Source organism: Lichenostomus cassidix, chromosome 20 (genome assembly GCF_008360975.1).
Source record: "Lichenostomus cassidix isolate B80296 chromosome 20, HeHo_3.0, whole genome shotgun sequence".
Classification (NCBI taxonomy): domain Eukaryota; kingdom Metazoa; phylum Chordata; class Aves; order Passeriformes; family Meliphagidae; genus Lichenostomus; species Lichenostomus cassidix.
The window spans coordinates 13648378-13675266 of NC_139500.1; the positions used below are offsets into that span (position 1 = coordinate 13648378).

A 26889-nucleotide genomic window follows, 5' to 3' on the forward strand; every position below is an offset into this window, starting at 1 on the left:
ATCCTCCTGGCACAGCCTCCCGGAGCCCTGGCCCCACTGCACCCACCCCCAGTGCCCCCTAGGAAACACGAACCAAGAACCTCTTTCAGAGGGAAGCTCTTCCATAGAGAGCAGGTAGGAACTATTTGGAACGGCGCAGTAAGACCATTTTTAGTAAAGTCCACACATTGCAATTCTTTAAAAGAATAGTAAAACCATTGTTTATAAATTTATTCTTCAGAGAGGCTCAGATGAGAAAAGAAATGCTCTCAGAACTTTATGTTAAGTATAAACTTTTGGATTAACATAAACAAAAGATCTTTCCCAAGTATAAAGTGCACAGTTAGTAACAAATTCAAAACAAACCAAATCAACAGTAACAAAATTATATCAGAATGATACTTGACCTTATGCAGACAAGGGAGATAAATGCCTTCAATCTAAGATACTATTTACTGAAGAATAGTAAGTTCTTGAAAAGCTTTTAAAGTGGTCACAAGCCCTTCTAACAGTTAACTGGTTCACCTGCAGGTTGAAATACTGTTAGACAGGACCAGCAGAGGTTACATCTTCAGACACATGAGCACAGATAGACAAGAAAGCAGCAGATGTACATGGAAACTCATTATCCCTCCCTCTAACAGCATCAGTTCCCAGGATAAAAAGGGCAAAGGGGACAATACAGGAGTTCTGGAGTTCTCTCTCACAGCACCTTCCCACTGGGTTATTTTTCAGGACCTACCCTGGCCACCCACACCTGACTGCCTGAGCCAAGTGCTCAATGTCTCTCTCCCCATTCCATATATAAAGGCCACAGATCACTCCAATTCCTGAGCATTACTGAACCTTTTACTTTGTGTTTTTAGTTTTGTGGTCAGACTTTTTCAAGCTTTAGGTTTCATTTAATGAAAGCAGCCTTCCTCTTAGACCTGAGTAAAAGGTGAGAGGAAAATGGGTCTTGATCACTCATTCAACAAGACAGACATTCAGAACACCCACACCAGTACTGCCAGTACAGGAAAACTGTAAGAACCCTCACAGATCAACAAGAAAGAGAAAAGTGACACAGGGACAGCCATGTGATCTAGGAGAACAGGGCAAGGATACAAGAATGGAGGGATTCTGATGAGCCTGTCTGCCCAGTACAGTGTAAAGCAAAGCAAAGGCACACTTGGTGTAGGATGGGTAGAGCCAGGGCAGCACCCTGCTGGCACTGCCCCCTCTGCACACCTGTGTCTTGGCAAACACTTGGGCAGTTTGGCCTTCCTGCAACCACTCATACCACCGGTCTTTTGAGCAGTCTCTGCAGGTCAGACAGTAAAAAATATAACATTCAATGTATCAAAAATACACAATAAAACAATAAAAGATTGCATGGCACTACGATGCATTGTTACTTCAATAAAAATTGTGGTCACTTGTAGCAAGAGGCCTGCATCAGCTTTTTAAATACCAGAAAAATAATCTTTGATTATCAAAGGATTCCTGTCTCCCCTTTTTTTTTTTTTCTCCATGAAATTCACTTTCCTAATATGACCCTTGGTAATTTCTTCTTTACCCCACTTTATTTTCAGAAGCATACTTATCCCTCTCTTCCTCAGGCACTAAGAAAACCCCAACCCCCTCAAAAACCCCATCAAACCTGAGCTGGGATTTCTTCTGCTAGCTCATGCAATAGCACAGCTAAGGAAGGGATCAGGACTAGAGGGAATATTAAAATCTTTTAATAACAATGAATTGCAATTTTTAAAGTTACTCCTGCTACACAGTGCCAATACATTCAAAAGCAAATGAGAACTGAGTTTACTCTGTTGTAGTAAGTTGTTTTTTAGAAGTGCATTTGGAATATGCACTTTAAGTATCTACATTAAAACATTCTGTATTGTAAAACACATTTCTGCATTGTTCTGTGAATTCTTCTAGTCCGTCCAATCAGCTTTTAGAAGAGTTGATGCTCAGGTTTACTCATCTTCTGAGGAAGCAGACTGAATAATGCCAAGAAATCTATTACTCATTGAAAGAAAGCCTTTGTCTGCAGCTGTGTTCTGAGGCTCTCCAGTGTTCATCATCTGCCATGTTATTCCAGGTTTCCTTCATTGGAGTTAAATGAGGGGCAACAACATCACCATCCTAGTATTAAAAGTCAAGAAACATTAATGATGGTACATTCACTTTTGCTTTCCATTCTAAAGCAGAGCAAAAGCAGCTCAATCTCACGCTTAACAGAAAAAAAAAAAAAAAATCAATCCAAGGTCCCAGAAGCTTTGTAAATCAATAAACACTAGTGACTGTGCATCCCAGGGGTGAAAACTGCTGCAGTCAGTGGCTGGGAGACAAAAATGCCCTGCCTATCTGAGAAGCCATCGCCATTGGCAGTCCAGCTCTTCCTAAATTATTACCAGAAAATCCAGAAGATCAACAGGAACTATCCTGGCCACTGGTCTACAAACAGAAACATTAGAGTGTTTCCTCTGACTTCACCAAAGTACTTCATTAACTAACACTGCTGCAATCAGCCCACCCTTGGTGCTGGGATATGCCTTGCACTGTCTAAAACAAGCAAGGTTGGTACAGCAGCTGGTCTGAGGCACTGGAGCTCATCCCAGCCAGATAAAGATCTGTGCTCAGGCACTGCCAACACAGACAATTAGCTGCCTAAGCTCAGAAATCAGCTGGTGAGAGGCACATTGCTGTGCTCTGCAACACACCAGGGCTTGCAGGGTGGATGTGTCTGAACCAGAACAATGCGCTTACAGGATACAACCACACTCCACAACCAGGGAGAGCTGTTGCTTCATGCCCTTCTGAAATCAAGTGCTCTAAAAGGCATATGCCAAAAGAATGACCTAAGAACGGGCCTTACAGAGTCTTCCATGCCTGTATACCATCCTAAGAATACTCATTTTCTGGGTGGTCTCTCATGTTCAAGGATGCAGCTCTTTTCCCAACCTGGTCTAGTGGAAGGTGTCCCTGCCTATGGCAGGGGCTTGGAACAAGGTGACCTTCAAGGTCCCCTTCCAACCCAAACCATTCCATGATTCTATGGCACTTGCAGCTGTCTCCAGAACTAGTTCAGTGAAAACAAAGCACCCCCAGATGGAAGCCATGATAAAACCAGGAGTTAGATGAGTGAAGAGTGAGTGCCTCTGCCACAAAAGCAAGGCCTGAATGCCAAACTTTTTAATGAAAAAGCAAGCTTATGGACGAAGATGAAGAGCTCTAAACAAGAAATACAGTAAGTGGATTTGTTACCTGTGGTTTGGTGAAATCATTCTGCATACACCACTGAATAAAGTACTGTTTTGCAGCTGAAATAATATGTGGATCCTGACTTTTGTAATAAACCCGGACAACCTGCTCCATAAATATTATGGGTAAAAACTTTGAAACCTTTGGAATAAAACAGAAAAAAGCTTTCATATTTCTTGGACTACAAAAGGAAAGCAGGAAGAAACCCCACTACAATCTGTGCATTTTATCCATAGCAATTGTGATATTCCAACTCCCAGTGTATGCCAATTAAAAACTGTTCACATGCAAAGGCTGCCAGGATTCCAGGTTGTCATAGTGCAACACACAGAGAAGACCCGCCAGGCCATGGATTCCACCACCCCTCCACAACTCCTGCAAGAACAACCATGCAGGACTGTGATCACTTCCATCACAGGTGGTGAAAATGCTTTCCAGAAGGAAAATAAAAGCCTACCTGTTCTTTACTGATATTGACTGCCTTGGAAGGATCAGCCTTGCAATAGAAGTGAACCTTATCAATTGGATTCTGTTCTTTCATTCCATAGTCTATGTTGATAATCTTGCATGTAAAACAAAGAAAATGGCATTTGTTAATGTTTGTCTTTAGTTTTCTCACAATAAACACAAACGTTACACACTCTACTCTTGAAAAGAACAATAATAAAATGGAACAGTAATTAACAAATTATTACTTAATAAAACAATCTGCTATTTGTATTTTGCATCTGTTCTTCCACCCCTTTTGCTCTGATGCTGCCAGGTGGATATTCACATTTACAGTGACCAGCTCCTAGTCGTGCCCTGAGACATTCCAGTTTCCAGCACTGGAAGTGTACTGGTCCCTTGCCAGCTCAAAGCACACAACCCACAGAGGCTGCGGCAGAGCTGACAATTATAAACATGAGGTTTAGACAACATTATTTACATCTCCCTGGTACACCAACATTTTTGTGGTCTGCAGGGACCCACTTCTCTGCGAAAAGTTTATGGGATGGGGAAAGCCCAGACAAAGTGCATCAGAAGAGTGAACTGCTCGTGATGAACTTTGTGGAAAGCCATTCACTCTTCCCAGAATGAGCTCAGAACAGGGGTTAAGCTGCTTTGATACTTGTGTGATACTTGCAGACTGCCCCAGCTCTCTCCTCTGTCTCAGGCTCCCTTCCTCCCATCAGTGCTGGCTAGGCATTGGGTGTGCAACACCGGATCACTGTGCCTGTCTTCCTCCCACTGGGCCCTCCTGCCTTCCTGACCTTCCCAGCAGTCCCCAGACGGCTGCCATTGACACCCATGTCCCAAACCCCACGGGTTTCCCCACTGATCCTTTCTGCAGTGAGGACAGTGACAGGAGAGCCCATTTGTCACCAGGAGCGGTGTACAGATGACAGCCCAGTGAGGCTGCTTACTGCCTGCCCCATGCCCTCCCACGGGAACCTCGTTGCCCTCAGACCGTCAAGCTGAACCAGGACTGCAGCTACAGACACCCTGTGGGTTTGTTCTTTCACCAGGGTACACAGGGCCCCCTGTGATCAAGAAGTTTTTACTTCAACTCGCTCTGAGAGGTGTTTACATCAACTATGAAATTCTCAGCCTTTAGCTCCACATCTGGAGGGTCCTTCTTGGGCTTGGAAGTAGCAATGCTTTCTGCCAGGTTATTACTCTGAAAGAAACCAAACCAAAAGATTAACTCAGTAACTCAGATTACTTTTTATGTACTCTCAAGTCTAGGTTAAGGCAACCAACAGGTGACACAACATGTCACTAAACTAAAGCTTTCAATTCTTCGCAGCTTGACAAGACGCAGCAATCTTGTTTGAATTATTGTACACCTTAGCCATTAGTACAAAATCCAGTTTTTAGAAAGAAATCAAGCTTATATAGTTAAGAAGACCCAAAATATGCCAGTCCGTGGAGGAGTTTTACACCTGATGATGGGGCAGGAAGAGAGCAAGAGTTAGCCATCCAGAACGCCAAAGCATGAAAGCAGAAACTAAGTACCTTCAGCTGTCTCACCAATACAAATATTTTGCAATTAAGTTCCCCAAAGCTGAATATTAGACATTTTCACTGAACTTTTAATGAAGGGCTGCAGGATCTTACCCTCTAATAAAACTTTTATATCTATACAATGAAACATAAAAAAACCCACAAGAGACAGACAACCACAGAAAACAAAAAAACAAAACAAAACAAAAAAAACCCAAAATAAAGCAAACAAAAAACCAAAACACCCCCCCCCAAACAAACCCCCCCCCAAAAAAATCCCCAGAAGCAGCAAGCTCCTACACAAACTTTGGAAAGGATGGTCTACTCCACAAACTCCCCTAAAGTTGTCCACTGAAATGTGTGAGTCCCCATTCAAAGGCTGTGGCCTTTATTCAGGGCTGTTGTGTTCTGGGGAAGATGCAAGACTTAAGGCAGCAAGACTTCCTGGGAGTAACTGAGACTCACGGGAGTGCTGCACAGAGCAGTCAGGAAACTGTCCAGAAGGAAAGGAATACAGCTAGGAGCAGCTTGGGTTGGTTTTTTTCTGCTGATTTGTGCATTGCAGAGAGGGGGAGACTGACAAGAACAGAAAATCACACATGTTGCCAGGCTGAGTCATGTGTGTGCTTTGCAGTGACTCAAGAAGCCAAGGAAAGGTTTATTTAGACCAAGAGCAAGCTTAGAGGAAAAACTTGCCAGGAGGGAACTTGCCGGAGGCAGCCTGTTTGTAACTATTTCTTCTCTGTATCAGAATGTATATACGTTAATTTACTTCCTTTCTTTGCTTGCATCATTTTGAAGTTACCTCTCCAGTTTGCATTAATTGGAAACTCAGCCTGAATTTAAGAACTCTGAAGCTGTTTGGGATGTTCCCCTGGCTCTGGCCAGCCTGAGGCTCGCAGAACTGCATGGGGCTTGGAGCAACCTGGTTCAGTGGAAGGTGTCCCTGTTCATGGCAGGAGGCTGGACTAGATGGCCTTTAAAGGTCCATTTCAACCCAAACCATTCTGTGATTCTAAACATAACATTGTGGTGTGTGAAGGAGCAGAGTAGACACAGCTCTGCCTTGAGTAGTCACTGCCACCCTCCAGTGCTTGGGAGGGGGTTGAGCCTCTGGCACTCCTGCCACAGGCACTGAAGGAGGAAACATCCTCCCTCAACCCCTCAGCTGAGCACTCAGAGCTGCAAAGCACTGGCTGGATATAATCATTTTATCAACAGTGATCCAGTGTCCCTTCAAACCAACACCCTGGATACCCTAAGATTCAATGCCTCTGACTGGGCTTTCAAAATGAGAGTTTTTCCTATTATTTACCAAGCTTCTAAAAGGAACTGTTTAAAGATGGAACTAATACCATTTACTCTCAAGCCTGTCTCCTTATTTGTTGGGCCACTTATCCCACCCTTCTCCTCACAAGAGCAGAAATTTGACAATCCATGTACAATCATTTCATGTTTGCTTTCACCTATTTTCTTCTGCTTTTGTAATACAGAATCTCTTAACACTACTTTTTCTTAGACAAAGAACACAAGCAAAAGGATGAACAGCTACATCTAACAGTCCTTTTCTAACCTTATTCTTTAAAAGAGCTGAATTATTTTCACGAGGGCTTTTGGGAAATTGGGCCTAGAAAGTTTTCACCATTACAGCTGAAGTTTGGGGATAACTAACTGATGATCTGACAATACAGTTGTTTTTGTATTGTATTACAAATACAGCACATTAAAAGAGCTGAGCCAGCTGAAGTGAGCTCTAATACACCATTATTTTGAAATAAGACAACAGGAATTAAACTGCTACCTGAAGGGTGCTTTGAAAAGCACTCATGAAAAAGGCTGGAGAAAGTACATGCATGCTCATGCTTAGTATAGAATTTCACACTACGAAATTCAGCAGCTATCATTCAGTTTGATGTTTTTCTCAAAGCAAAGCACACAAATTATGATTAAAAGCAAATGTGTTCCTTATTATTATGAAATTTTCATAAACATCAGATGATGATCACCTTCTCAATCACTGGACTGTAAGAGTGTTTCATAAAATCTTGCATTTTTCAGAAAAGTTTTTCCTGAAAATATTTCTGCAATAATCAGCTTCTGAATTTCCACCTGTTGCCATTCTTCTGACTGTTTGTAGATAAAACTTTCCCCAATTTCTTTTAATATGTTTCAAAGTTCAGCTACTTAAAGACGGGAGGAAAACTTTTGATTCTATTTTTGGAATAACAAACAACAGGAAAAAAAAACCCCGCAAACCAAACAAAGCCCACACGGAGAGAGGGATAAATGGATGGTCAGCAACTTCAAGAACATTTTTATGGGGACAGAATTCAGAGCCTTCCACCATAGGACATTACCTTTACAATTTCATTCTTTGATTCAGGTCGAGTCTCTCCTAAAAACTTGTATAATTCACGTCGTTCTATTTTACGCAAAATTTCTCGTGCCTCCTCCAGTTCTGGATGACTTGAGTGCAGAATTTCCAGGTAGATACAGTCTGCCAAAGTTGCATTGATTTTTGTTATGTATGTCACAGTCCAGTGCCACAGTAAAATGCACACACAGGGACAAAGGTTAAAGTGACGAGAACAACTGCTGGTTCAGGAAAGACACTTTCAGGGAATGACTGAACTAAGTCTGACAATGAGAAGTCACAATATTATCTTAATTATCACTAGATTTACAATTGGTTATTGGCAGAAAAACTATCTCAATTCTCACCCTGGCAACATATTTTGTTATTTCACTGGAAGTTATCTTCTCTTCTTATTTAGCCAGTCTTGTTTAGCAGACTATCCTGAGCTACAGCACTAACTGGCTCAGGACATGGGTAGTCTGTCTTGTAAAAAAAACAAGGAACAGCCATTAAGCCTTCAGGCTTTCTCAGACTTTGGATGCCAGCACTGAAGCTCCCCCTCCTGTCTCCACATGACAGTGACACAATGCAACGAGATTCCCACCACCAGTCAGAGCAAGACAGGTTTCTTTTGATGTGGCTTCAGAGCAGAAAGGTTATTTTTGGCTGTCCTAGAGACTGCTGCCGGGAGGCTGCTGCCGGCCTGATTTGCACCCCACGACTGCACTCCCTGACCAGGAACACCTGGGCAGCTTCACCACATGCTACAAGCAAAGCCTTGCAAGGTCCCACCCTGAGGTGCAACCAGCTCCCAAAACGCTCCAGAAGCAGCAGCCTTGGAGACATGAACCAAAACACCTTCAACTGGTTTTATGCTCAAGGTCAATCAAAGCCAGGAATTTCTCCATGAGGAACCACAGACCAGGTCTCTTCAGACAGAGAACACATAATGCAGGGGAAATAAGAAGCCAATGAACATCGTCCCTGTGTAAAAGCAGCAGTGATAAGGAATGCTTTGCTGTCTCAGCCTTTATTAGAGAAAGGATTTGCTGCCAAATCAGGAGGCAACACATTAAAAACCAACAGTGGTTCTTCACCCACTATGGAAGAAAGCTAAGGAACTTTCTGCTGCAGAACCTCACAGAGGTTCATCATTTCCAGAGGTCCATAACTGGACAGTTTCACAGAAGTATCGCTCACCAGGGACAGCTGAAACACACCTCAGGAGTGCCCAGCTGCAAGCACTAGAGGCAGGAAGGACTTTTAAGAGGAGAACATACTTGTCCTTCATGGTCCACTGTACATCTGATGCTGGTACATTCCTCACATCACTCTCTCCGCTGTTCAACCCTCCTTGCTGAACAGATGGTCCCAGCAAGCAGCTCCTTGCTGTGGAAGACTGTGAGAGGCTAGGGATAGCCTTGCTGTCCTTGCCCTGAGCTGTGCTCCTCACCAGGTACCACAGGTAAGCAGGCAGTTAAAGCAGGACCTGCCAGGCCAGCCAGCCCCCAAGAACAGGCCCAGCCCAGGAAGAACTTCACCTCAGTTCTTTCCTTTCTGCCCAGCCTTCCATGGCTCAGCACTGCAATTCATGTACTCCAACAGCTACTGCCCCTCAAAGCTAGCCCCTCCATGTCCTGCCCTGAGACACAAGTGATAGAGGGAATAGGAGCTCCTCACCTAAGCAGCAGAATTTTAGCATGACAAAGGCTAAGGCACACAGGATTGTCCGCAACAGTGCCCTCAGGCCATGTTCCTTCATCCATGGACCAAAGTTAGAAGTTCTTTAGTCTCTGTGTTGGCCAGCTAAGGCTTGGTGATAGAAACTCAGGAAAGTTGGCTTGGAAGTGCTGGTGAGCAGTAGCTGACAGGTGCTGCAGGAGCTGCCAGTTCCCAAAAGCAGCCCTGAGCAGTGCCTGCAGCAGCCCCTGCCCTGCACACACAGAGACAACCACAGAGACTCGGAGCAGCAGGGCTGCCTGGCCCACAAGAGCCCTTTGGAACATGCCTTGGGAATAACCTCACACTGCAACACATATCCAGTACCTCTCCATCTAACAAAGCACGATGCAGTGCCACATAGAGCTCACTTACATCCCACCTGTGACAAGTGCAACAAACTCAGGGCATGGGCAGGACGTTCTAACACCGCTGAATCTGAACATATGTAGAACATAAAGCTGGTGCTTCTTTCTTTCTCTCTCAACATAAAAGTATTTTAAACTAGAAGATCTTGCTCTCCCAGCAAGATTTGAGAGCACATCTTGGACAGCCCAGGCCTACCCCACCTTAAGCAAACAAAAGCTGTAAAAACAACATTTTAACAGGTACTTATGCTCTTTTACTTAAAAAAATAATTCTGAGACCTCATACCAGTTAGTTTAGAGTAGGCTTCCATGTCCTCCATTGCTGTAGAAATCTGATACACTTTTCCTCCAGAGCCTCTTATTTCAAAAAATTTGTCCGCTTTTTGAAAGGCTTCTGTAATCCTAGTTTGAGACAAAATTATGACTTTAGGATGACATAGTTTTGAAACACCTCACTGCTGAACAGGCAAAAAAGAAACAAATTAGTATGTTATAAACAGAAGACAACAGATGAAACTGTATCCCCAGCACACAGCAAACAGAGATTACTGCAAAATCTCTTGTCTCCATGCTGTCACTGCACATTTCAACAGAAATTTACTGAAGACAGGTTCAGATCAGAATGTAACCTTTAGATGAATGAGCAAGTTCACTATGTTCTGCTTCAGACCGAGTTTAACACTGATGAGACAACTGCAGAACCCTGCAAAACAGTGACATGGTCCCTCAGCTGCAGCAAGGCTGCGTCACAGATAACCACTTCCTTTTACAGACTCCTTGCTTCACAAGTTAGTTGAGAGGGTCCAAAGCATTGTAAAGGGAAAGCATCACAAACATGTAGTATTTTCAGGTGGGAAAAAATTATGTTCTGAAGATGAAGTTCTTCCAGAGTTCCATGTACCTTGCTGTCATTTCCAGCTCAGACACTCTTTTGGAAAGGCTGCTAAAATTACGAGAAGCCAATAACTGAATTTCTAAACTAAAAAATAAGTTTTACTCCTCATATGTAGGTACTGTCAAACCTGATCATTTTCAGTCTGAGTTTTAGGAGCTCCTTTAGTTCAGGAGCTCAAGTTTACCAAATGAAAGTAGTCCAAATCACTCTTGTACTGTGTAATCCTTAACATTCCTTTTTTTCCAAACTCAACAGTTACCCAGCAGACAAGACCCTAAGGAAAAAGTATTTGGGGATATGAGTATTTCTGATTTTCAAGAAAAGTGAAAAGAATAATGTTACAGGGAAAATTCTGTAGACATCAACAAGAGAGGTAAAACAGCAGGTAGTCAGCTGAGTTGCAACTGAACAAATCTTGCTTTACATAAACACAAAGCCAGGCTTCAGCTGAGCTACATAAACCCACTCATGACTTTACTCTGTTAGTAACCTTACTCTAGTAACCACCTGGTTTGACTAAGTGGTCTCTAACTTGCAGATAAGGATTTGACTTCAGCTGTCAGCAGTTTAAAGGGCTCAAGCACACCCTGGTTCTGTTCTTCCTCAGGCCTTGGGTAATTTTCCTCTAATTTAATCTCATGTGGAAGAATGTTTTTGTCCTCCTCTCTTTATGTTTGCTTTGTTAACCACAGCCTCTATGATACTGTAAATACTAAGTCTTTTGGTAAGAATCAGCAGTGGCTTTTATTCTATGTCACACCTTATTGATTATCTAAACATTCTAAACGGATATGGATTGTTTTAAGAATTTAAAAATAAATTGAAAAGGAAGGAAAGGAAAATGTACTTGCATTATTTCAATGATGTTGCCAGTCTTATGCTGGTATGCTCTCCGGTGCAGGCAATTCCGAGTGTGGAACATCTCATACAAATTTCCAACTTCCTGAATCAAAAAAACCCTATCAGCTTTTACTTTTGCCACTTCGTTACTTGAAAAATTAAATCAATCAATCAGTCAAATGAGTCGTCTCCTCCCATTCCCACATAAAGCAGAATGATTATTATTCACAATTTCCAAATTCTGAAACTGTCTCAGGGCACCATGGGAGAGCACAGCACTGAAAGTGACCCCAGGCAGCATGGCAGAGAAGAGGACCCCTCACCCCTTTAGCAGCCCCTCACCAAAACCACATTCACCTCCTGCCCAGAAGGCCTGGCGCAGGATGATGCAGAGCTGATGGGCCTGTAGAGTCTCCCCTGACAGGACCTGCAACAAATGCTTTCAAACAGTGGCTTGCTCTGTCCCCGCCTTCCCCAAACAGCAGCTTCTGAGAAAAGGCTTCAGAGCAGCAACTACTTCTCCCTCTCCTGGGCTAAGGGAGCGTGGGACAGGACCCCCAGCCAAGGGGTGCACCTCCCCCATGTGCCCCCAGGTGCTCTGAGCCCCCCTGGGCTCCACACACTGCTCACCTTGTCACGGGTACAGATGTGCTTCTGGTTTTTCACTTCACAGACCCGAGTGAAGATAAGCAATCGCTTATAGTCAAAATTATTCGGGATTCCCAGGTGATGGCAATCCCTAAAAATATTCCACAGAGTATTTAACAATATGATCATATCTGCACATACAGTAGCATTTTGTCAGTAGGAATTCATAGTAAAATGTAAGATTTGTACCTTGCAAAATAATCCCACTTGTCAACATCAATGCCGTTTTTTTTGTTAGCTACTATCTCATACAGGAAACTTTTCTCCTTTGGTCGACCACGGTAGGGCCACTGACAGGGGAGCCAGGAAGGAAAACATCAGAAACAATAAGAAATTAAAGTGCGCCAACAATATCAAACAGCTTTTTAAAGACAGTGGGAATACACTTTGACTTTGCCTGTGATAAACATCCAACACTAGGTAGCAAAGAACACAAAGACAAGGAAAGAGCTTCCAGAAGCTGTCAGGCATTAGAAATCCAGAACAGGGCCTAAGCAGCTGCCTTCTCAGAATCTCAGGAAGAATAAAACCCATGAACACAAGTATCCATTGCCCATTATTCTACTAAAAGAAAGCCTGAAGCTTTGAAATGTCAAAAAAAGAGTGTAGCAACAAAGAGGGGAAATTTTCGAATTATTTAATTCTGAGAGAATTAGTTAAACACACAAACATGTCACTGTCTTGCAGTCTTCTGCAATCTACAACTTTGTAGAACAGAGTTTTAAAACACTTATCTAGATGTTGTAAGCAAAAATTGTTTGAACAGTCAGCTACTTAAACTCCTACGTCACAAGGAACAATTCAGCCATGAGGTAAACAGGAAAGAACACCAAAATAATACGACACAAGTTGTACATTTTCTTGAAAATGTAAAGATTCTTCAGCTAAAAAAATGCTATAAAGCAGCCTTGAAATTCTGAAAATGGAAAACATTGCATGCAAACATGGCTTCCACATTACCTGCACTACAGAAATACTAAAACTGATGTGAATAGCAACTGGAACACAAGAACGCAGCAGGAAAAAACACATAATGGATAAAAGTACCATAATCACAAAGAGCTCTGCTGCTGGGACATGTTCAGGACACTGTTTATGTCAGGTGCATGACCACCTGCTGTCCATGTCATGACAGAGGCCTGCATCACAGTGCAGAGCCTGCCAGTGCAACCTGCTGCCTTACACCAGGAGGGTGCTGCCATATATCATGTGTGGCACTCCTCTTCCTGGTATGCTGCTGGAAAAGAGGCACAGAATCCAAACAAGGCAGACACGGGGAAAGAACCTGGCACAAGATCAATGGCAGTGGCAGGCACCAAGATTTGTGCGCAAAGGAGCCCAAGAGGATAAAAACCAACTTGTGGATTTTGTAAATTAATGTCTTCCTATAAGATCTTAGATTGAATTTCACTATGCCAAGTTCCCTATGTCTTCCATGGGACAGCTGGAGTACACATGGCAGAACTACCCACTCCTGCAGCAGAAAATAACAGGCACGTATGAACATTTGTGTGTTACTTGGTTGGGACAACATACAAATTCTGATCAGGACCAGATTGTCCTGACAGATCTCCCACTGACTTCAGCTGCTACCAGTTCTTAATTCTGGTGGCAACTGAATGGGTGCTCTTGAAGAGATGACAAGGGCATCTTGTGAAAGTGCCCACACACTTTACTTTCACAAGTAAAGTGAGGAAAAGGACTTAAGTCTTCCACAGAGTGGAAATTATTAACAACCACCATCTCTTCTTGCTTGCTTTTAGAGGCAACTCATTTCTTCAAGTCCTATCCCTGCCTCTGTTTGGTACTGCAATAAATCTAAGCATTTTGCAGCTCTGGCACTTGGGCCAGGCTTGGATTGCTCACTGCCTCATCTTTGCCAGTGCTCAGTTTTGTTATCCAGACTGAGGGAGGCCTCCTTGTCTCCAGGCCAAGCTCCCTCAGCTGCTCCTCATCACACCTGTGTTCCAGACCCTTCCCCAGTCCATTGCATTTCTCCATTGCACCTCAGTGTCCTTCTTCAAGCAAGGGGCCCAACACTGAACCCAGAACTTGAGTTGTGGCCTCACCAGTGCCCAACACAAGGGGAAAGTAACTGTCCTGGTCCTGCTGCCAAACCATGCTACAGTCCACGTGCTGCTGGCCTCTTGCCAAGCTGGGCATACCTGGCTCATTTTCCACCAGTGTCAAACAACCAGCACCCCCCAGGTCCTTTTCTGCTTGGCTACTTTCCAGCTGCCCTGCCCCCACCTATAGCATTCTATGGGATTGTTGTGATCTAAGTGCAGGACCAAACACTCGCCATTGTGGAACCTCACACAATTGGCCTGGGCAGATGGATCCAACTTCTCCAGATCCCTCTGTAGAGCCTTCCTGCCCTTCAGTTGAGCATGACCTGCCTTTCCTAAACTCTGGCTGGCTGGGCCTGATTCCCTGGTTGTTCTGTACATGCCGCATGATGGTACTCATGAAGATCTGCTCCATGACCTTTCCTGGCACCAAGGTCAGGCTGGCAGCCCTGTAGTTCCCCAGATCATCCTTCTGATCCTTCTTGTACATGGGGTCACATTTGCTGACTTCTAGACAACTGGGACCACCCAGGACTGCTGGTAAATGATGGGAAGTACCTTGGTGAGCACTTCTTCCAACTCCTTCAGTAACTTTGAGTGAATCCCAGTTACCAATTAGGTTCACTAAATACAAGTAACATTCTACAGCTTTCCTCTGATCTGAAGGTGTTTGGGTAAGAATTCTCAGGGAGATGTAAGCGCATTAACACACCTGCCAGCACTGTAAGAAATTAACACTACACTGCACTCCTCCAGCACCAATTGTGACAAGGTTCTCAGAATTTTACGGGGCTACAAGTAACATACAGCGGAGGCCAAAATTATCTATTCTTTCAGTGAAGTAAGGACATTTCTTGGGATAACCACAAGAGCAGTACACTGACTTACCGATTTTGCATAGGCATTTTCATCTATAGGCCCTCCAATTTGTTCCTTGATGAAGAGCATATCTTCTTCCAGGACGAGACCATATGACTTCATGACTTCTTCTAGTTTATTGGAAGTGATCAAGTGCTCAAACATTTGAACAGAAGCAGTTTCATGCTATGAAAAAACCCATCCAAATGTTGTATTACATAGTTTAAGCATCTTTCCTGCAGTGTCACAGCCTTACTCCAAGTCAGCAGCACTGCCTGGCAGGGCACATGAGCAGGCTGGTGTAAAGTGCAGCACCTGAGTGCTTTCCTAATCATTTTGCATCAAAGAGAACAGAAAATCACCCATCTTCACAGTCCAGTAACACACTCTCCAGAAGAGAGCTGCTAATTCTGTACGTTGACAAACAGCAGCAAGGTAGTTACAATGCTAAAAGACAAAATAATCAATTTTGCTGTGTAGATTAACCAGTTTACTCAGCTGATTTTGCTCAAAAATTACATGCAGAGAGAGGCTTGAAAGGACTGTGTTGCATTTCATTCACAGCAAACAACTGTTGAAAATCTGTTCAAAATTTTGGAAAGTTTGAACTCTAAACAATGTATTGACCATCCTGGCCTTCGACTAAAACATTATACTGGAAAGGAAGCTGTCAGTTGGTATTTTGTATCTGTAAAGTACATTCTGCAGAAAGTTCTCAATATGCATTTTAAGGCACAACGCTGGCCAAAAATAGTAAGTGCAGCCCTTACAAGGAAATCATCGCATGATTGGGAGACAGCATTCTGATTTTCAATTAAGCCATCAAAATGATGCAATAAGGTAAGGCCAGATGACCACCATGGTCTCAAAAGCACTGGCACTCTTTAAAGATTAATTATTCTGCCTCTAAAAATTTCAGGTTTGTATTTTTACTTTAATAGTGAAAAGCCTACCTTCCACTTCAAATCTGGACGAGTGAGTGGAATAAATCTTCCATCAAACATGTGTGAAAATGGCCCGTGACCTTAAAAATAAAGATTACACAGGTTTAGTCTGAGACATAGATGTCACCAAAAATTTCTTGAGCAAGCTTAGGATCTGAATTCTGTATTTGACTTGTTCTTGACATATCATACAATCTTAGACTGGTTTGCATCGGAAGGGACCTTAAAGATCACCTTGTTCCACCCCCTGCCATAGGCAGGGACAATTTCCACTATCCCAGGTTGCTCCAAGCCACAGCCAACCTGGACACGGACACTTCCAAGGATGGGGCAGCCTCAGTTTCTCTGGGCAACCTGTTCCAGAGCCTTACCACCCTCACAGGGAGCAACTCCTTCCCAATATCCCATCCAACCATGCCCTCTGGGAGTGGGAAGCCATTCCTCCTTGCCCTGTCACTGCAAGCCCTTGTCCAAAGTCCCTCTTAGCTCTCTTGGAGCCCCTTTTACGTGGACTAAGGCCTCTCTGGAGCCTTCTCTCCTCCAGGCTGAACACCCCCAGCTCTCCCAGCCTGGTTCCAGGGCAGAGAGCAGAGGGGCTCCAGCCCTTGGTGCATCTCCATGGCCTTGCTCCAGCAGCATCACATCCTTATGTTGGGCCCAGGGCCGGAGGCAGCTCTGCAGGTGGCATCTCACCTGAGAGGGGAAGAATTCCCCCTTCACCTCTGCCCACACTGGAGGAAACCCCCCAGCACGTGGGGGGTTTCTGGGCTGCCTCTGGTCTTGTCCAGCCTCTTACCCACCAAAGCCCCCAAGTTCTTCTCCTTAGGGCTGCTCTCAATCCTTACTCTCTGTCCTTCCCATCTGTTCAGGTCCCTCTGAATGCCCCATCCCTTCCCTTCAGCATGTGACCCCACCACACAGCTTGGCGTTGCTGGCAAACTGCCCAAGGGCGCATTGATCCCACTGTCCCCATCACTGACAGAGACATCCAACAGTGCAGGTTCCCACACAGGTCCCTCATCACTGTGCTCCACCTGGACATTGAGCCCAGAACAACTCTCTGAGTGCAACCATCCAGATAATTTCCAATTCATCATCTACGAGAAAGACTCAGGGCGAACAAGTATACTTTCCTAAGATACCTTAAGTACTAGTGCACTTAACAGCCAGTTCCAGCACCTACACCACAGGCAAGTACCGCAGCAACACTGCGAATATTAATTACTCTGTGTCAGCTCTGAAGAAAAGCAGTAGTTATGAAATAATCATTACAGTTTTTGAAAGGAACACTAATTTTCATTCTGAAATGTTTTAAGAGACCTGGGGGAATCACAAAAGGAAATGGACACTTCAGCCACTTAGGGTAGAACTCTAAGCACCATTTGGAAACAAGACAAAACACTAGCTAAGAGTGACTACAGATTCACCAAGTGGAACTGTCTCCACAGATGTACTCCAGACCAAACAGAACAGATAAAACCTGTCTTGAAATATGGCAGCCCAAAACAGCTCCCATGTTCTGACCTCACAGCCAGCTTTTCATCCTGGTTAGCTTTCCAAGAGCAACAACCCATCTCAGGTGTTCCTTACCCAAATCATGACAAAGCCCAGCAATTTCTACACAGAGGATGTCTCGCTGGGTTATATCCAGGTCTGGTTGTCTCTCCTTCAGTGTACGAACCAGACATCCTGCAAGGTAGCCAACCCTGTTGCAGGAGAAAAAGAAAGGAATATAGCAGTGATTTAGGATGAACAGAAGAAGAGAAGTTCCCCTGTTCTGTTTTGTTCCATTAAGTCACAGCCCTTATCTGAGAGGCAGCTTACAACAAATACCCAAATCCTGACCTGCGAGAGAATCACAGAAACAAATTATTTCCTGTAGTAGAGTTTTAGTCCTCCGAAAGCAAAAAAACATGGGATACCACACCCAAAACACAAAGACCCTACAGCATCCTGCAGGATTTAATAACACACAACCCCACAGTAGCTGTGTAAGGGAACAGCAGTGCACCAGTGACAGTGAGAATCTTGAAGCAACTCAGCTTACATAGAATTCTTGAATTCCAGTCAGGGCACACTGCAAAAGCGCACAACAGTCACCAAAGCATTTGGTTCTTTTTTCAAACTGCTGCTTTAATAATAGCTCATCGCAATTATTTCTTCTCATTCATTTTAGATTTGAAATTTGATTTAATTGAATGGGACCCTCTGCTCTCATGACACAAAACCAGCAGGAGCAAATATATGGCATGTACTCCCCCAAAGTGTTAAAGCTCTACATAAACTTCTTTTTCTACTTACTTCAACAGTTTCCCTTGCAGAACAGCTTAAAGCAGGACAAAGCTTTCTGTGACAAAGCTTTCTAAATTTGGACCTTTTTATTAGTCCAAATTTCACTGTTTGGTGGTTTTTTACTAGACCAATAAGCACACAAAGTTCACTTCTATTTGTAACATTGTAGGAATCTTTGAAATGATATACAAGAGGAAAACAACTGTCCTAAATTTAACTCTATGGATCAACGTAACTGTTCAAAACATGCTGGGATCTGTGCGAGGAACAGACTACGTCACACCAATATGATGCTCTGATAGCCGATTTATTATTGTATAAGCTCATAATTTATAATACAATTTGTTCCGTACACGTGATCATACCATGATCACGCGTAATTATGATTGGATGCGACACTCTGCTCACGTGAATAATTCTACCTTATGATTGGATAAATATTGTGCGAAAGCCTACGAAAACAAAACTAACTCTTGCTATAGTAACTTATAATTTGTTACCTGCTTCCCTAGTTCTCATGTTGCTTCAGCAGATTTTTCTTATAGTTTCAGCAATTTCAAACTGCAGCTCTTTTGTTCTTTCATACCCTTTACAGTTCCTCTTTGTTCTTTTATACCTTTTACAGTTCCTCCACTACCCAGGCCCTAACAAAAAGAAAAGCTGCTAATACAACTGAAATTTTCAGACTTCTGTTGTGAAAACTTTGTTTATATTCAACCACATTTCTGTCTTTTTGATTTACCAGATACAGTCAATCCAGGCTGCCTCATTCATCTGTCCCATTTGCAAACAGCCATTAGAATCTCATCCTAAGTAAGCCAGACTTACTCCACAATATTTCAGCTCTAAAAAAATGCAACTTTAGGCTGGCCAGATCACCTGAACAAAAACTACTTACTACCTTAATTTCACAGTACCTTGGGATATACCCTTAAAATAACCTCAAATTTGTCATTTATCAGCTTCCCTGTGGAGTGTGAATGACCTAGCAATACTCCGTGAATCCTTGTGTCCATCGTATTTCTGCTTAACTGAATTACAGCTATCAGCCTGACAACCTGCCATTGATTGCATGAGGCACATCTGTCTACAAAAGCAAACATTACAGATCAAACAGATTTTTTGCTGTGCTGGACAATGTGTGAGGATTACAACTGTCTGGCAGATCACACAGAGGAGCCCTGGTACCCTTACTAAGTTTATGCTTTAAAGCTTATGTTTTGACTGGGGGAACATAAAGCACTTACAGTTTTTAGCTAACATTATTCTTAAAATAGAAAAGGGTGGGTAAGGAAACATAACATTAATGCATCTTGTAGGTTTCTTTATCTGTCACTAAAAGAAGTTCAAGGGAACAGCCCACAGTCACATGGCATACCCAGGAACATTTGAGACCAGAAACGCCCCCACAGCAGTTTTCACCAAGGCTCAGACAGCAATGCCCCTTGGATGGCACTCCACAACAGTGGAACCAAATGCAGGGACATCCAGATGCAAGAAATGTGAGTGCCAGAACCAATACCTTACCCTAGGGAGTGTTCAAAGCGGTTGTGAGAGGCTCCCGGAAAAATAAAGTACGTGCCACCCAACTGCTTGATGTACCGGAGGCGCTGGAACTGAGGGGTGTCGATGATCCGAACAAGCAGGGGATGCATTTCAATGTGGCCATGAATAGGATCATTAAAAACCTATAGAAGCAAAAGAAGAAAAAAAAAAAAAAGTGTAATTAACACTTAAAATTTGACTTTGAAAAGAAATATGCACCAAGAACAAATCCTGCCAACCCTATATCAAGATCTATCACAGAATCATGGGAGGGTTGGGGTTAGAAGGGACCTTAAAAATCATCTTGTTCCAACACACTGCCATGGGCAGAGACACCTTCCACTATTCCACTATCCCAGGTTGCTCCAAGCCCTGCCCAATCTGGCCTTTAACACTTCCAGGCATGGGGCATCCTCAACCTCTCTGCACAACCAAATTTATCTTGGAGAACTACTTAAGCTTGACATCCAAAAAAGATAAAACTGCCTGTTTCACATAGCAAGAGAAGTCAAAATCCTTAAAAATATTGTCTCCACCTGTGCAATTCCAAAACTTAGAACTTGTGAAAACTGCTGTCTTTATTAACCTGCTATTCCAATTAAAGCAGGATACTGCAATGCATGTCTGAGATATCCAACAAAAAGGGCTTGGCCTGACATAGTTCACGCTTTTAAATTCAAATGCAATTTTGCTGAGTGGAAATTGTGATTGTTACTTTTTTCATAAAACAAAGTGCAAACCCTCAAGATAACTAAAATATGAAAGAAGTACTCCCTGACAAGCACATATTTTTAGAGACATCTCAGTAACTACAGGGACTCAGTAGAGAAGGTAAACACATTTAATCCTTGCCGTCAAACTGCAGATAAAACAACTTAAACACACACATATTTTGGTAGAATACTGAGGCAAATAAGGTGCTCTCTACCCTTGGTCACTTAGCTGGGAGGGCTCTAGCAGATGTGCAGACTACTACGGAATCTGTGCAGCACTGGACCCAGCTAAACCAACACATACCACTGGGAGAAACAGCTGGACATGGCAGTGAAGGTGACGAGGAATCTGTTAACCCAGACCTGGGTCAAAGCTAATGAAGTAAATCAAGGGAAGGCTCTACACAGAGGGATGTGAATGGGGAGCTTCTCAACATATGTCAAACAGCTCTTCTGCTCATTCAATCCTTCACAACCTCCAGGTGCCCACAAAAAGCTTCCACATGATGATTTTAGTAATTCTTCTGGTTACTGTGGTTTTTCACAGACCACCGACTACCAAGGGCCCAGAGTTTGCTGCTGTGCAAAGGAAAGACATCAGCTGGCAGCATCCAGATAGGAGGGGAAGCAGAGATGGGGAGCAGAGCCCTGTGCAGGGTCTGCGTTAGGACCTGGCAGAACGGGTCCCCACAGAACGGGTTACCTTCATCACCTCCATGTGCTGTTGTCGCAGCTGAGTCAGGCATGCCAGCACTTCCAGTCGCTCAGCTGGGCAGCTAGGAAGGAAAAAGACTCTGAGAGCAAAGTCTGCAATGCATTTCCCTTTACAATTTGCATATGGAATTACTTGTGTGAGTTCATATTACTCTGATATTCACTGATGGAAGAAGATTGCAACTTTTTCAGAAAAATACTGAAAGCATTTATCCTGTTAAAATCAAGTATAGAAGGAAGAGAAAAAATAGCTACAGAAGCTGTCTGTAGAGCAGCATAAGTGCTTCTCCCACTTGCACAGAACTGAGAAATAAAACCACCATGAAACTGAAGAAAAAAATTGTGAGTCACATTTGGAGATAAGTCCTTTAAACTTATGGGAAAGACAACATACAGTGTCTGAATAACTGATGCTTTTTAAGTACTAAAAACTTCCTTAAACTAAAATGTCAGAGTCACAATAAACTATTTTTATAAAAATGTCTTTCAGTTCGTCAACTCTGTACTAAAAGTTTTATTTTGTCAAATTAACTTGAATTTTACATAACTTAATTTCAACTCCAACAGCAAAACCAGCAGTTTAAAACATGTTCTAATTCTGTTGAGACTGATTCTTCTATTTCACAAAGATATTTTGCTATCATGATTAATAAATTATTAAATGTCCCTTTCACAACACACAGGTAAAATTCCAGTGCAGGTACTCTGCTGTAGCCACAGCAGTCCAAGAGCATAAGCAAGACAAGTCTGGAGGGAGAGATTATAAGCTCTATCACATCTATTTTTACTAACTCTGTCTGCAAGCCTTGCCCTTGAACTAAATGGTTTCAGTCTCACTATGACAGCAATCGCTATCATGAGAAAATACTTTTTCTCCAGCAGTTAATCACTCTGAGATTGGTTTGACATTAGTCTTCCAACATAAACTTTAACAGAAAGCAAGACTATAAAGTCAACTATTAGCAAAAAATAGTGCTTGATGCACTACATAATCTCATCTGAATAATTTAAAAATTCACAATCCATAAAATATTAAAGGCATGTGATGTTTGAGCTGTTGGTGAGCAGTGCTTGTCTCAACTACTTGGTATCCCTTTCCCTAACAGGGAGTTCTTGGGCTACAGCTGCTGCTCAGACTGTCACAAGGCAATGCTGGAGCACCTCTTCTATGGAGACAGGCTGAGAAAGCTGGGGCTGTTCAACCTGGAGAAGGGAAGTTTACAGGGATACCTCATTGAAGCCTTCCAGTAACTTAAGGGGCCCTATAAAAAGGAGGCAGAGGGACTTTTTATAAGGGCAGATAAGGGACAATGGTTTTAAACTGACAGAGCACGGTTAGATTGAGTATTAGGAAAAAATTCTTCCCTGTGAGGGTGGTAAGGCCCTGGCACAGGTTGCCCAGAGAAGCTGAGGCTGCCCCATTCCTGGAAGTGTCCAAGGCCAGGTTGGACAGAGCTTGGAGAAACCTAGGATAGTGGATGATGTCCTTGCCCATGGCAGGAGAGTGGAATGAGATGATCTTTAAGGTCTGTTCCAACCCAAACCATTCCATGATTCTAAGATGAAAAGCACCCTTGGTGATGCTCAGACCAGCGTGTGGTCCATGACACAACTCTGAGAGCAGATAAATCAACACTGTGACCAGCAACTATTACACTAATATAACTAATGCTTCTAATGACTTTGTTTTTACACAGAATCACAGAATTAACTAGGCTGGAAAAGACCTTTGACATTATGAAGTCCAACCTATGACCTAAGGTGGTGACCTTATCAGCTAAATCACGGCACTAAGTGTCAAATCCAGTCTTCCTGTAAAGACCTCCAGGGACAGTGACTTCACCTGGGCAGCCCATTCTAATACTTCTTTCTGTTGAGAATTTTTTCCAAATTTCTAGCCTAAACTTCCCCGACGCAGCTTAAGACTGTGTCCTCTTGCCCTGTCACTGGTTGCCTGGGAGAAGAGACTGACCCCCACCTGGCTGCACCCTCCTGTCAGGGAGCTGTAGAGAGTGATAAGGTCTCCCCACATAGCCACCTCTTCTCCAGGATAAACAACCACAGCTCCCTCAGCCGCTCCTCACAGGATTTGTGTTCCAGACCCTTCACCAGCCTTGTTACCCTTCTCTGGACACACTCCAGCACCTCAACATCCTTCCTAAATTGGAGGGACCAGAACTGGACTCAGCACTCAAGGTGTGGCCCAACCAGTACCTAGTACAGGGGAAGAATCACCTCCCTAGTCCTGCTGGCCACACTATTCATATTTTAATATGCTCTGTTCACATCTGTCGTTATCTCAACCCTTTGTGCTCCACATTAGGCACCGACAAGGACTGTCGTGGATTAACCCCAGCTGGGAACTCAGGCCCATGCAGCCACTCACTGCTCTGGTGGGATGGGGAGGAGAATCAGGAAAAGGCAAAAACCCTGTATGCTGTCGGTGTGATCCTGGTGTGACCAATCACCTGTATGTCATACCACAGTGCTCTTCATCCTCCTTGAGACAGAAAACAACAGCAGAGCATTTTTCACCTGCAGTCTACATGGTCAGACCCTCTTAACCAAGACAAATCCTGTTAACACAGGAAACTGGTCTTCCAGGGCTCTGCAGGCAGATTTCCTCCAATAGCAAAAAAGCACTACTGCTGGCTGCTTGGAAATGGTGAGAACTGGCACTTCCTCATCCACTCCCCTCCCTCCTTTGTCCACACCCTCCTGCATGCCACACGTGACAAGGACGACAAAATCCCTTTCCTGCACCCAAAGAGGTCAGTCGGTCAGCGAGACAGCCCCATTCATCATCTGTACTCAGCATGCAGCACACCGCATGCCACACAAAACAACCACTGCCAGCAACATGAGAACACCTGGGAAACCCAAAGCGCTGCCTCCAAGCCCCGTCGGACCAAGCTCTTGCCTCTGAACATCCAGGAACCCGGGGAACTAAAGACATGCATTCATTACTAGCCTGCAACAGAGAAATTATCAAAGTTACTGCAGGACACAGTGCACAGCAAAAGAACTGTTCTTTGTGCAAAGTTGAGATACTTACAAAAAGCAGAATGCTTGAGCAATTCCTCATCCAACTCTCAACAATTTCAGCTTAACAGAAACAAGATATCAGATCTCACATAAGGAAATTGTATAAAAGAGAACCCCGCCATTGCACCACCTGCTCTCTTCACCGAGAGCTCTCCACAGCCCTGTGACCCCATCACCTGCACGCAATGCTGAGGGACTCCTGGCTACCCCATCCTGCTGCCCACATTCAGCACTGACAGACAGTCTCTGACTCCCCAAACCACCTACACATGTCCAGTGTGCACTGGATATCTGATGCTCCTTCCCTGCTAAAGCAACCAGCCTTCTGGCAAGTTGTACATAAAACTAGACACCAGCTAGTCATTTCAGCCAGGCAATTACCCAGTACTTCAGCAATAAACAAAGCCTTCAGGTGCCTTCCACTGCATCACAGCATTTCTATCTGTACTCTTCAAACAGCTGCAGGTAAACCCCTCTTCCACAAAAAAGAGAAACCAAAACTACATTAATGACTCCTGCATATGTCTTACCTCCTCCAAAGCGCAGCACTTCTGCCTTGTCCTGCTGGGTGTCACACCAGCTTTTCATTCTCTTCCAATATCCACGCCCAGACTCCCGCCCTTTTCCACTCTCCCTTCACATGTGGATGTCTCAATAAAACAGGGAAAAGGCCCTTCACCCCCCTGCACGGCATGAGCTCTGGCGAGTTTTCAGCCAAGAAGCCAACCTGCACAACAAAGCACTCTAACCCCCAGCAGAAAGCACAGCTCTGCACTTGTGTGTGCCTGCCAGATTATACACCCCAACCTGCCTCAGGGCCACCAACCACAACATCAGCAAACAGCTGGAGTCAACAGGTGGGTTTTGAGACAAATTTGGAAAAAACAGTATAAACCAGGTTAACAATGGAGTAAAGAAAATATATTCAAAGTTTAAAAACCACCAGGAAGTACATGGTGAGCAAGCAGGCTCACATCCCAGCAGAGGGGAGAAAGAGAGGATCCCCAGTGGGACAGAGAAGGGGCAAAGCGGCCCTTCCGACACACAGGATAGCAGCACACATTCATATTCTCTGCTGTTCCAGAAGAGCAAGAAAGCATATTTACCACCAGAAAGATTGCAAGGGTTTTGGGACCAGTCATTCCCTCACTGCTGGGAACAATCCTTTACAAACTTTAGAACAGCATCCATGTACCTGTGTTCGTGGCAGGTGACTGCTACCAGCCGGACTGGCTGCTCCAGACAGCCCAGGATGGTGGTAGCTCATGGCAGCAAGGACTCGGCCACTCACCCACAGGCCCCTATTCTGCCAGGATACACAACAACATTTCCTTTTCCACAGCAGCTCACGCTGCTGTAGGCACAACAGAGAGCCAAGTCTCAGCAGCTGTTGCAAGGTTGACCTGTTAATGCCCAGGATTTCTCCCAGGGAGATGGGTGACACCCGGCCTCCCCTGAGCAGCACCTCCTTCTCTGTCAAAGATCCCTGTCGCTGTCGTTCCTGAAGTTGGAGCAGCAGCAACTTCAGGCAGAAAGCTCTCGTCAGAACCCCTGGAGCTCACTCTGGTGTTCCCAGCAACACTCAAAAGCTTACTGTGCTATCCGGGGGGATTTTCATTAAACCTGTTCTAATGGATCGAGTTTTATGCTTCTCAAGCTTACTGGGCAGCGAGCGTCCGCGCCGGGGCTGTGCTGGGATCAGCATGGAACAGGAATTGCTCCGAGGGTCCGGCATCAGCCCCACCGAGCTCGTTCCGTCGCGGTCTCTCCCGCACAGCTGAGCTGGAGGCGTTTGGGACTGCCCCGGGCCAGAGCCGCGCTTAGCCGGGCCATGTGCGTGTGCAGCCGCTCCCTGCGGGCACGACCCGCTCGCCGTAGCTCCTGGGCCTCCGCCCCCGGCAGGGCCTCCCCCCTTTCCCCGCGGGCGGCGCTCACCAGACGCGGGTGACCTCAGGGGCGCAGGCTGGCAGGTCCAGCAGCATCCTCCCGGTGACCCCGTTCTCTACCGGAGAAAGAGAAGCGTCAGCGCCAGCGGCGGCCCCGGCCCCAGCCCCGGCAGCGGCCCGCCGTACCTCGGAAGCGGCGCAGCAGGCTGGGATCGCCCACGCCGCAGCGGGAGAGGTGCTGGCAGAGCCGCTCCGTATTCCACAGCCGCGGGTCGCTACGGTAGCTGCCCGGGGCGGCGGGACTTGGGGGCCCTTCGCACCGCGCGCGCTTGGCGGGAGTGCCCGCTGGGCTCCCCATCCTGCACCGCCACCGCGCAGGCGCCGCTGGCCCGGGGGTCCGGCGCGCCGTGACGTCACCGCCCCGCGCGGGCCCTCAGCGGCCCCTCGGCCCCGCTGAGGGGTTCCAGGAGGAGTCCCGGGAGGAGCTTCCGCCCGCCCCCAGAGCCCGCCTCGTCCCGCAGGGCGGCAGGGGTCGGGGCCGCCGCGGGGGATGTTCCCCGCGGCGATGTGGTGTGCTGGTGGCGGCCCTGCTGTGAGGGATTCACGTCGAATACCTGGAACCCAGCCACTGGCACTGTCCGGTCGTCATCCCACATCCCAGCCATCATCACAAACACCAGCTGCCGCGTGGTGTTCCCAAAAGAAGTGATGCCACAGCACTGCTGCCTTCAAACAACGCTGCTGAAGGCACCCAAATCCGAGCTCGTTCAAGATATCACCCTC

At 45.0% G+C, this 26889-nt stretch overlaps 1 protein-coding gene across 7 annotated transcripts; it reads right to left on the bottom strand.

Annotated features, from left to right (window-relative positions):
- Nucleotides 1-173: 173 nt before the first annotated feature.
- On the bottom strand, nt 174-26503 carry SAMHD1 (SAM and HD domain containing deoxynucleoside triphosphate triphosphohydrolase 1). Of its 7 annotated transcripts, XM_085079423.1 has the most exons (16): nt 26293-26503; nt 26156-26222; nt 21165-21237; nt 19731-19891; nt 17502-17617; nt 15921-15991; nt 14998-15153; nt 12230-12330; nt 12023-12131; nt 11404-11495; nt 9944-10059; nt 7572-7711; nt 4799-4888; nt 3686-3790; nt 3232-3369; nt 174-2109 (listed from the first exon to the last, which is right to left on the bottom strand). In XM_085079423.1, exons 1-16 carry the CDS (start codon nt 26462-26464, stop codon nt 1987-1989), a joined length of 1830 nt encoding a protein of 609 aa, XP_084935549.1. In that variant the 5' UTR covers nt 26465-26503; the 3' UTR covers nt 174-1986. The 7 variants fall into 7 exon arrangements, with proteins under 7 accessions (XP_084935549.1, XP_084935552.1, XP_084935553.1 ...); XM_085079426.1 differs by lacking the exons at nt 26156-26222; nt 26293-26503 and adding an exon at nt 25883-26083; XM_085079427.1 differs by lacking the exons at nt 26156-26222; nt 26293-26503 and adding an exon at nt 25416-25526.
- Between the last annotated feature and the right edge of the window lie 386 nt (nt 26504-26889).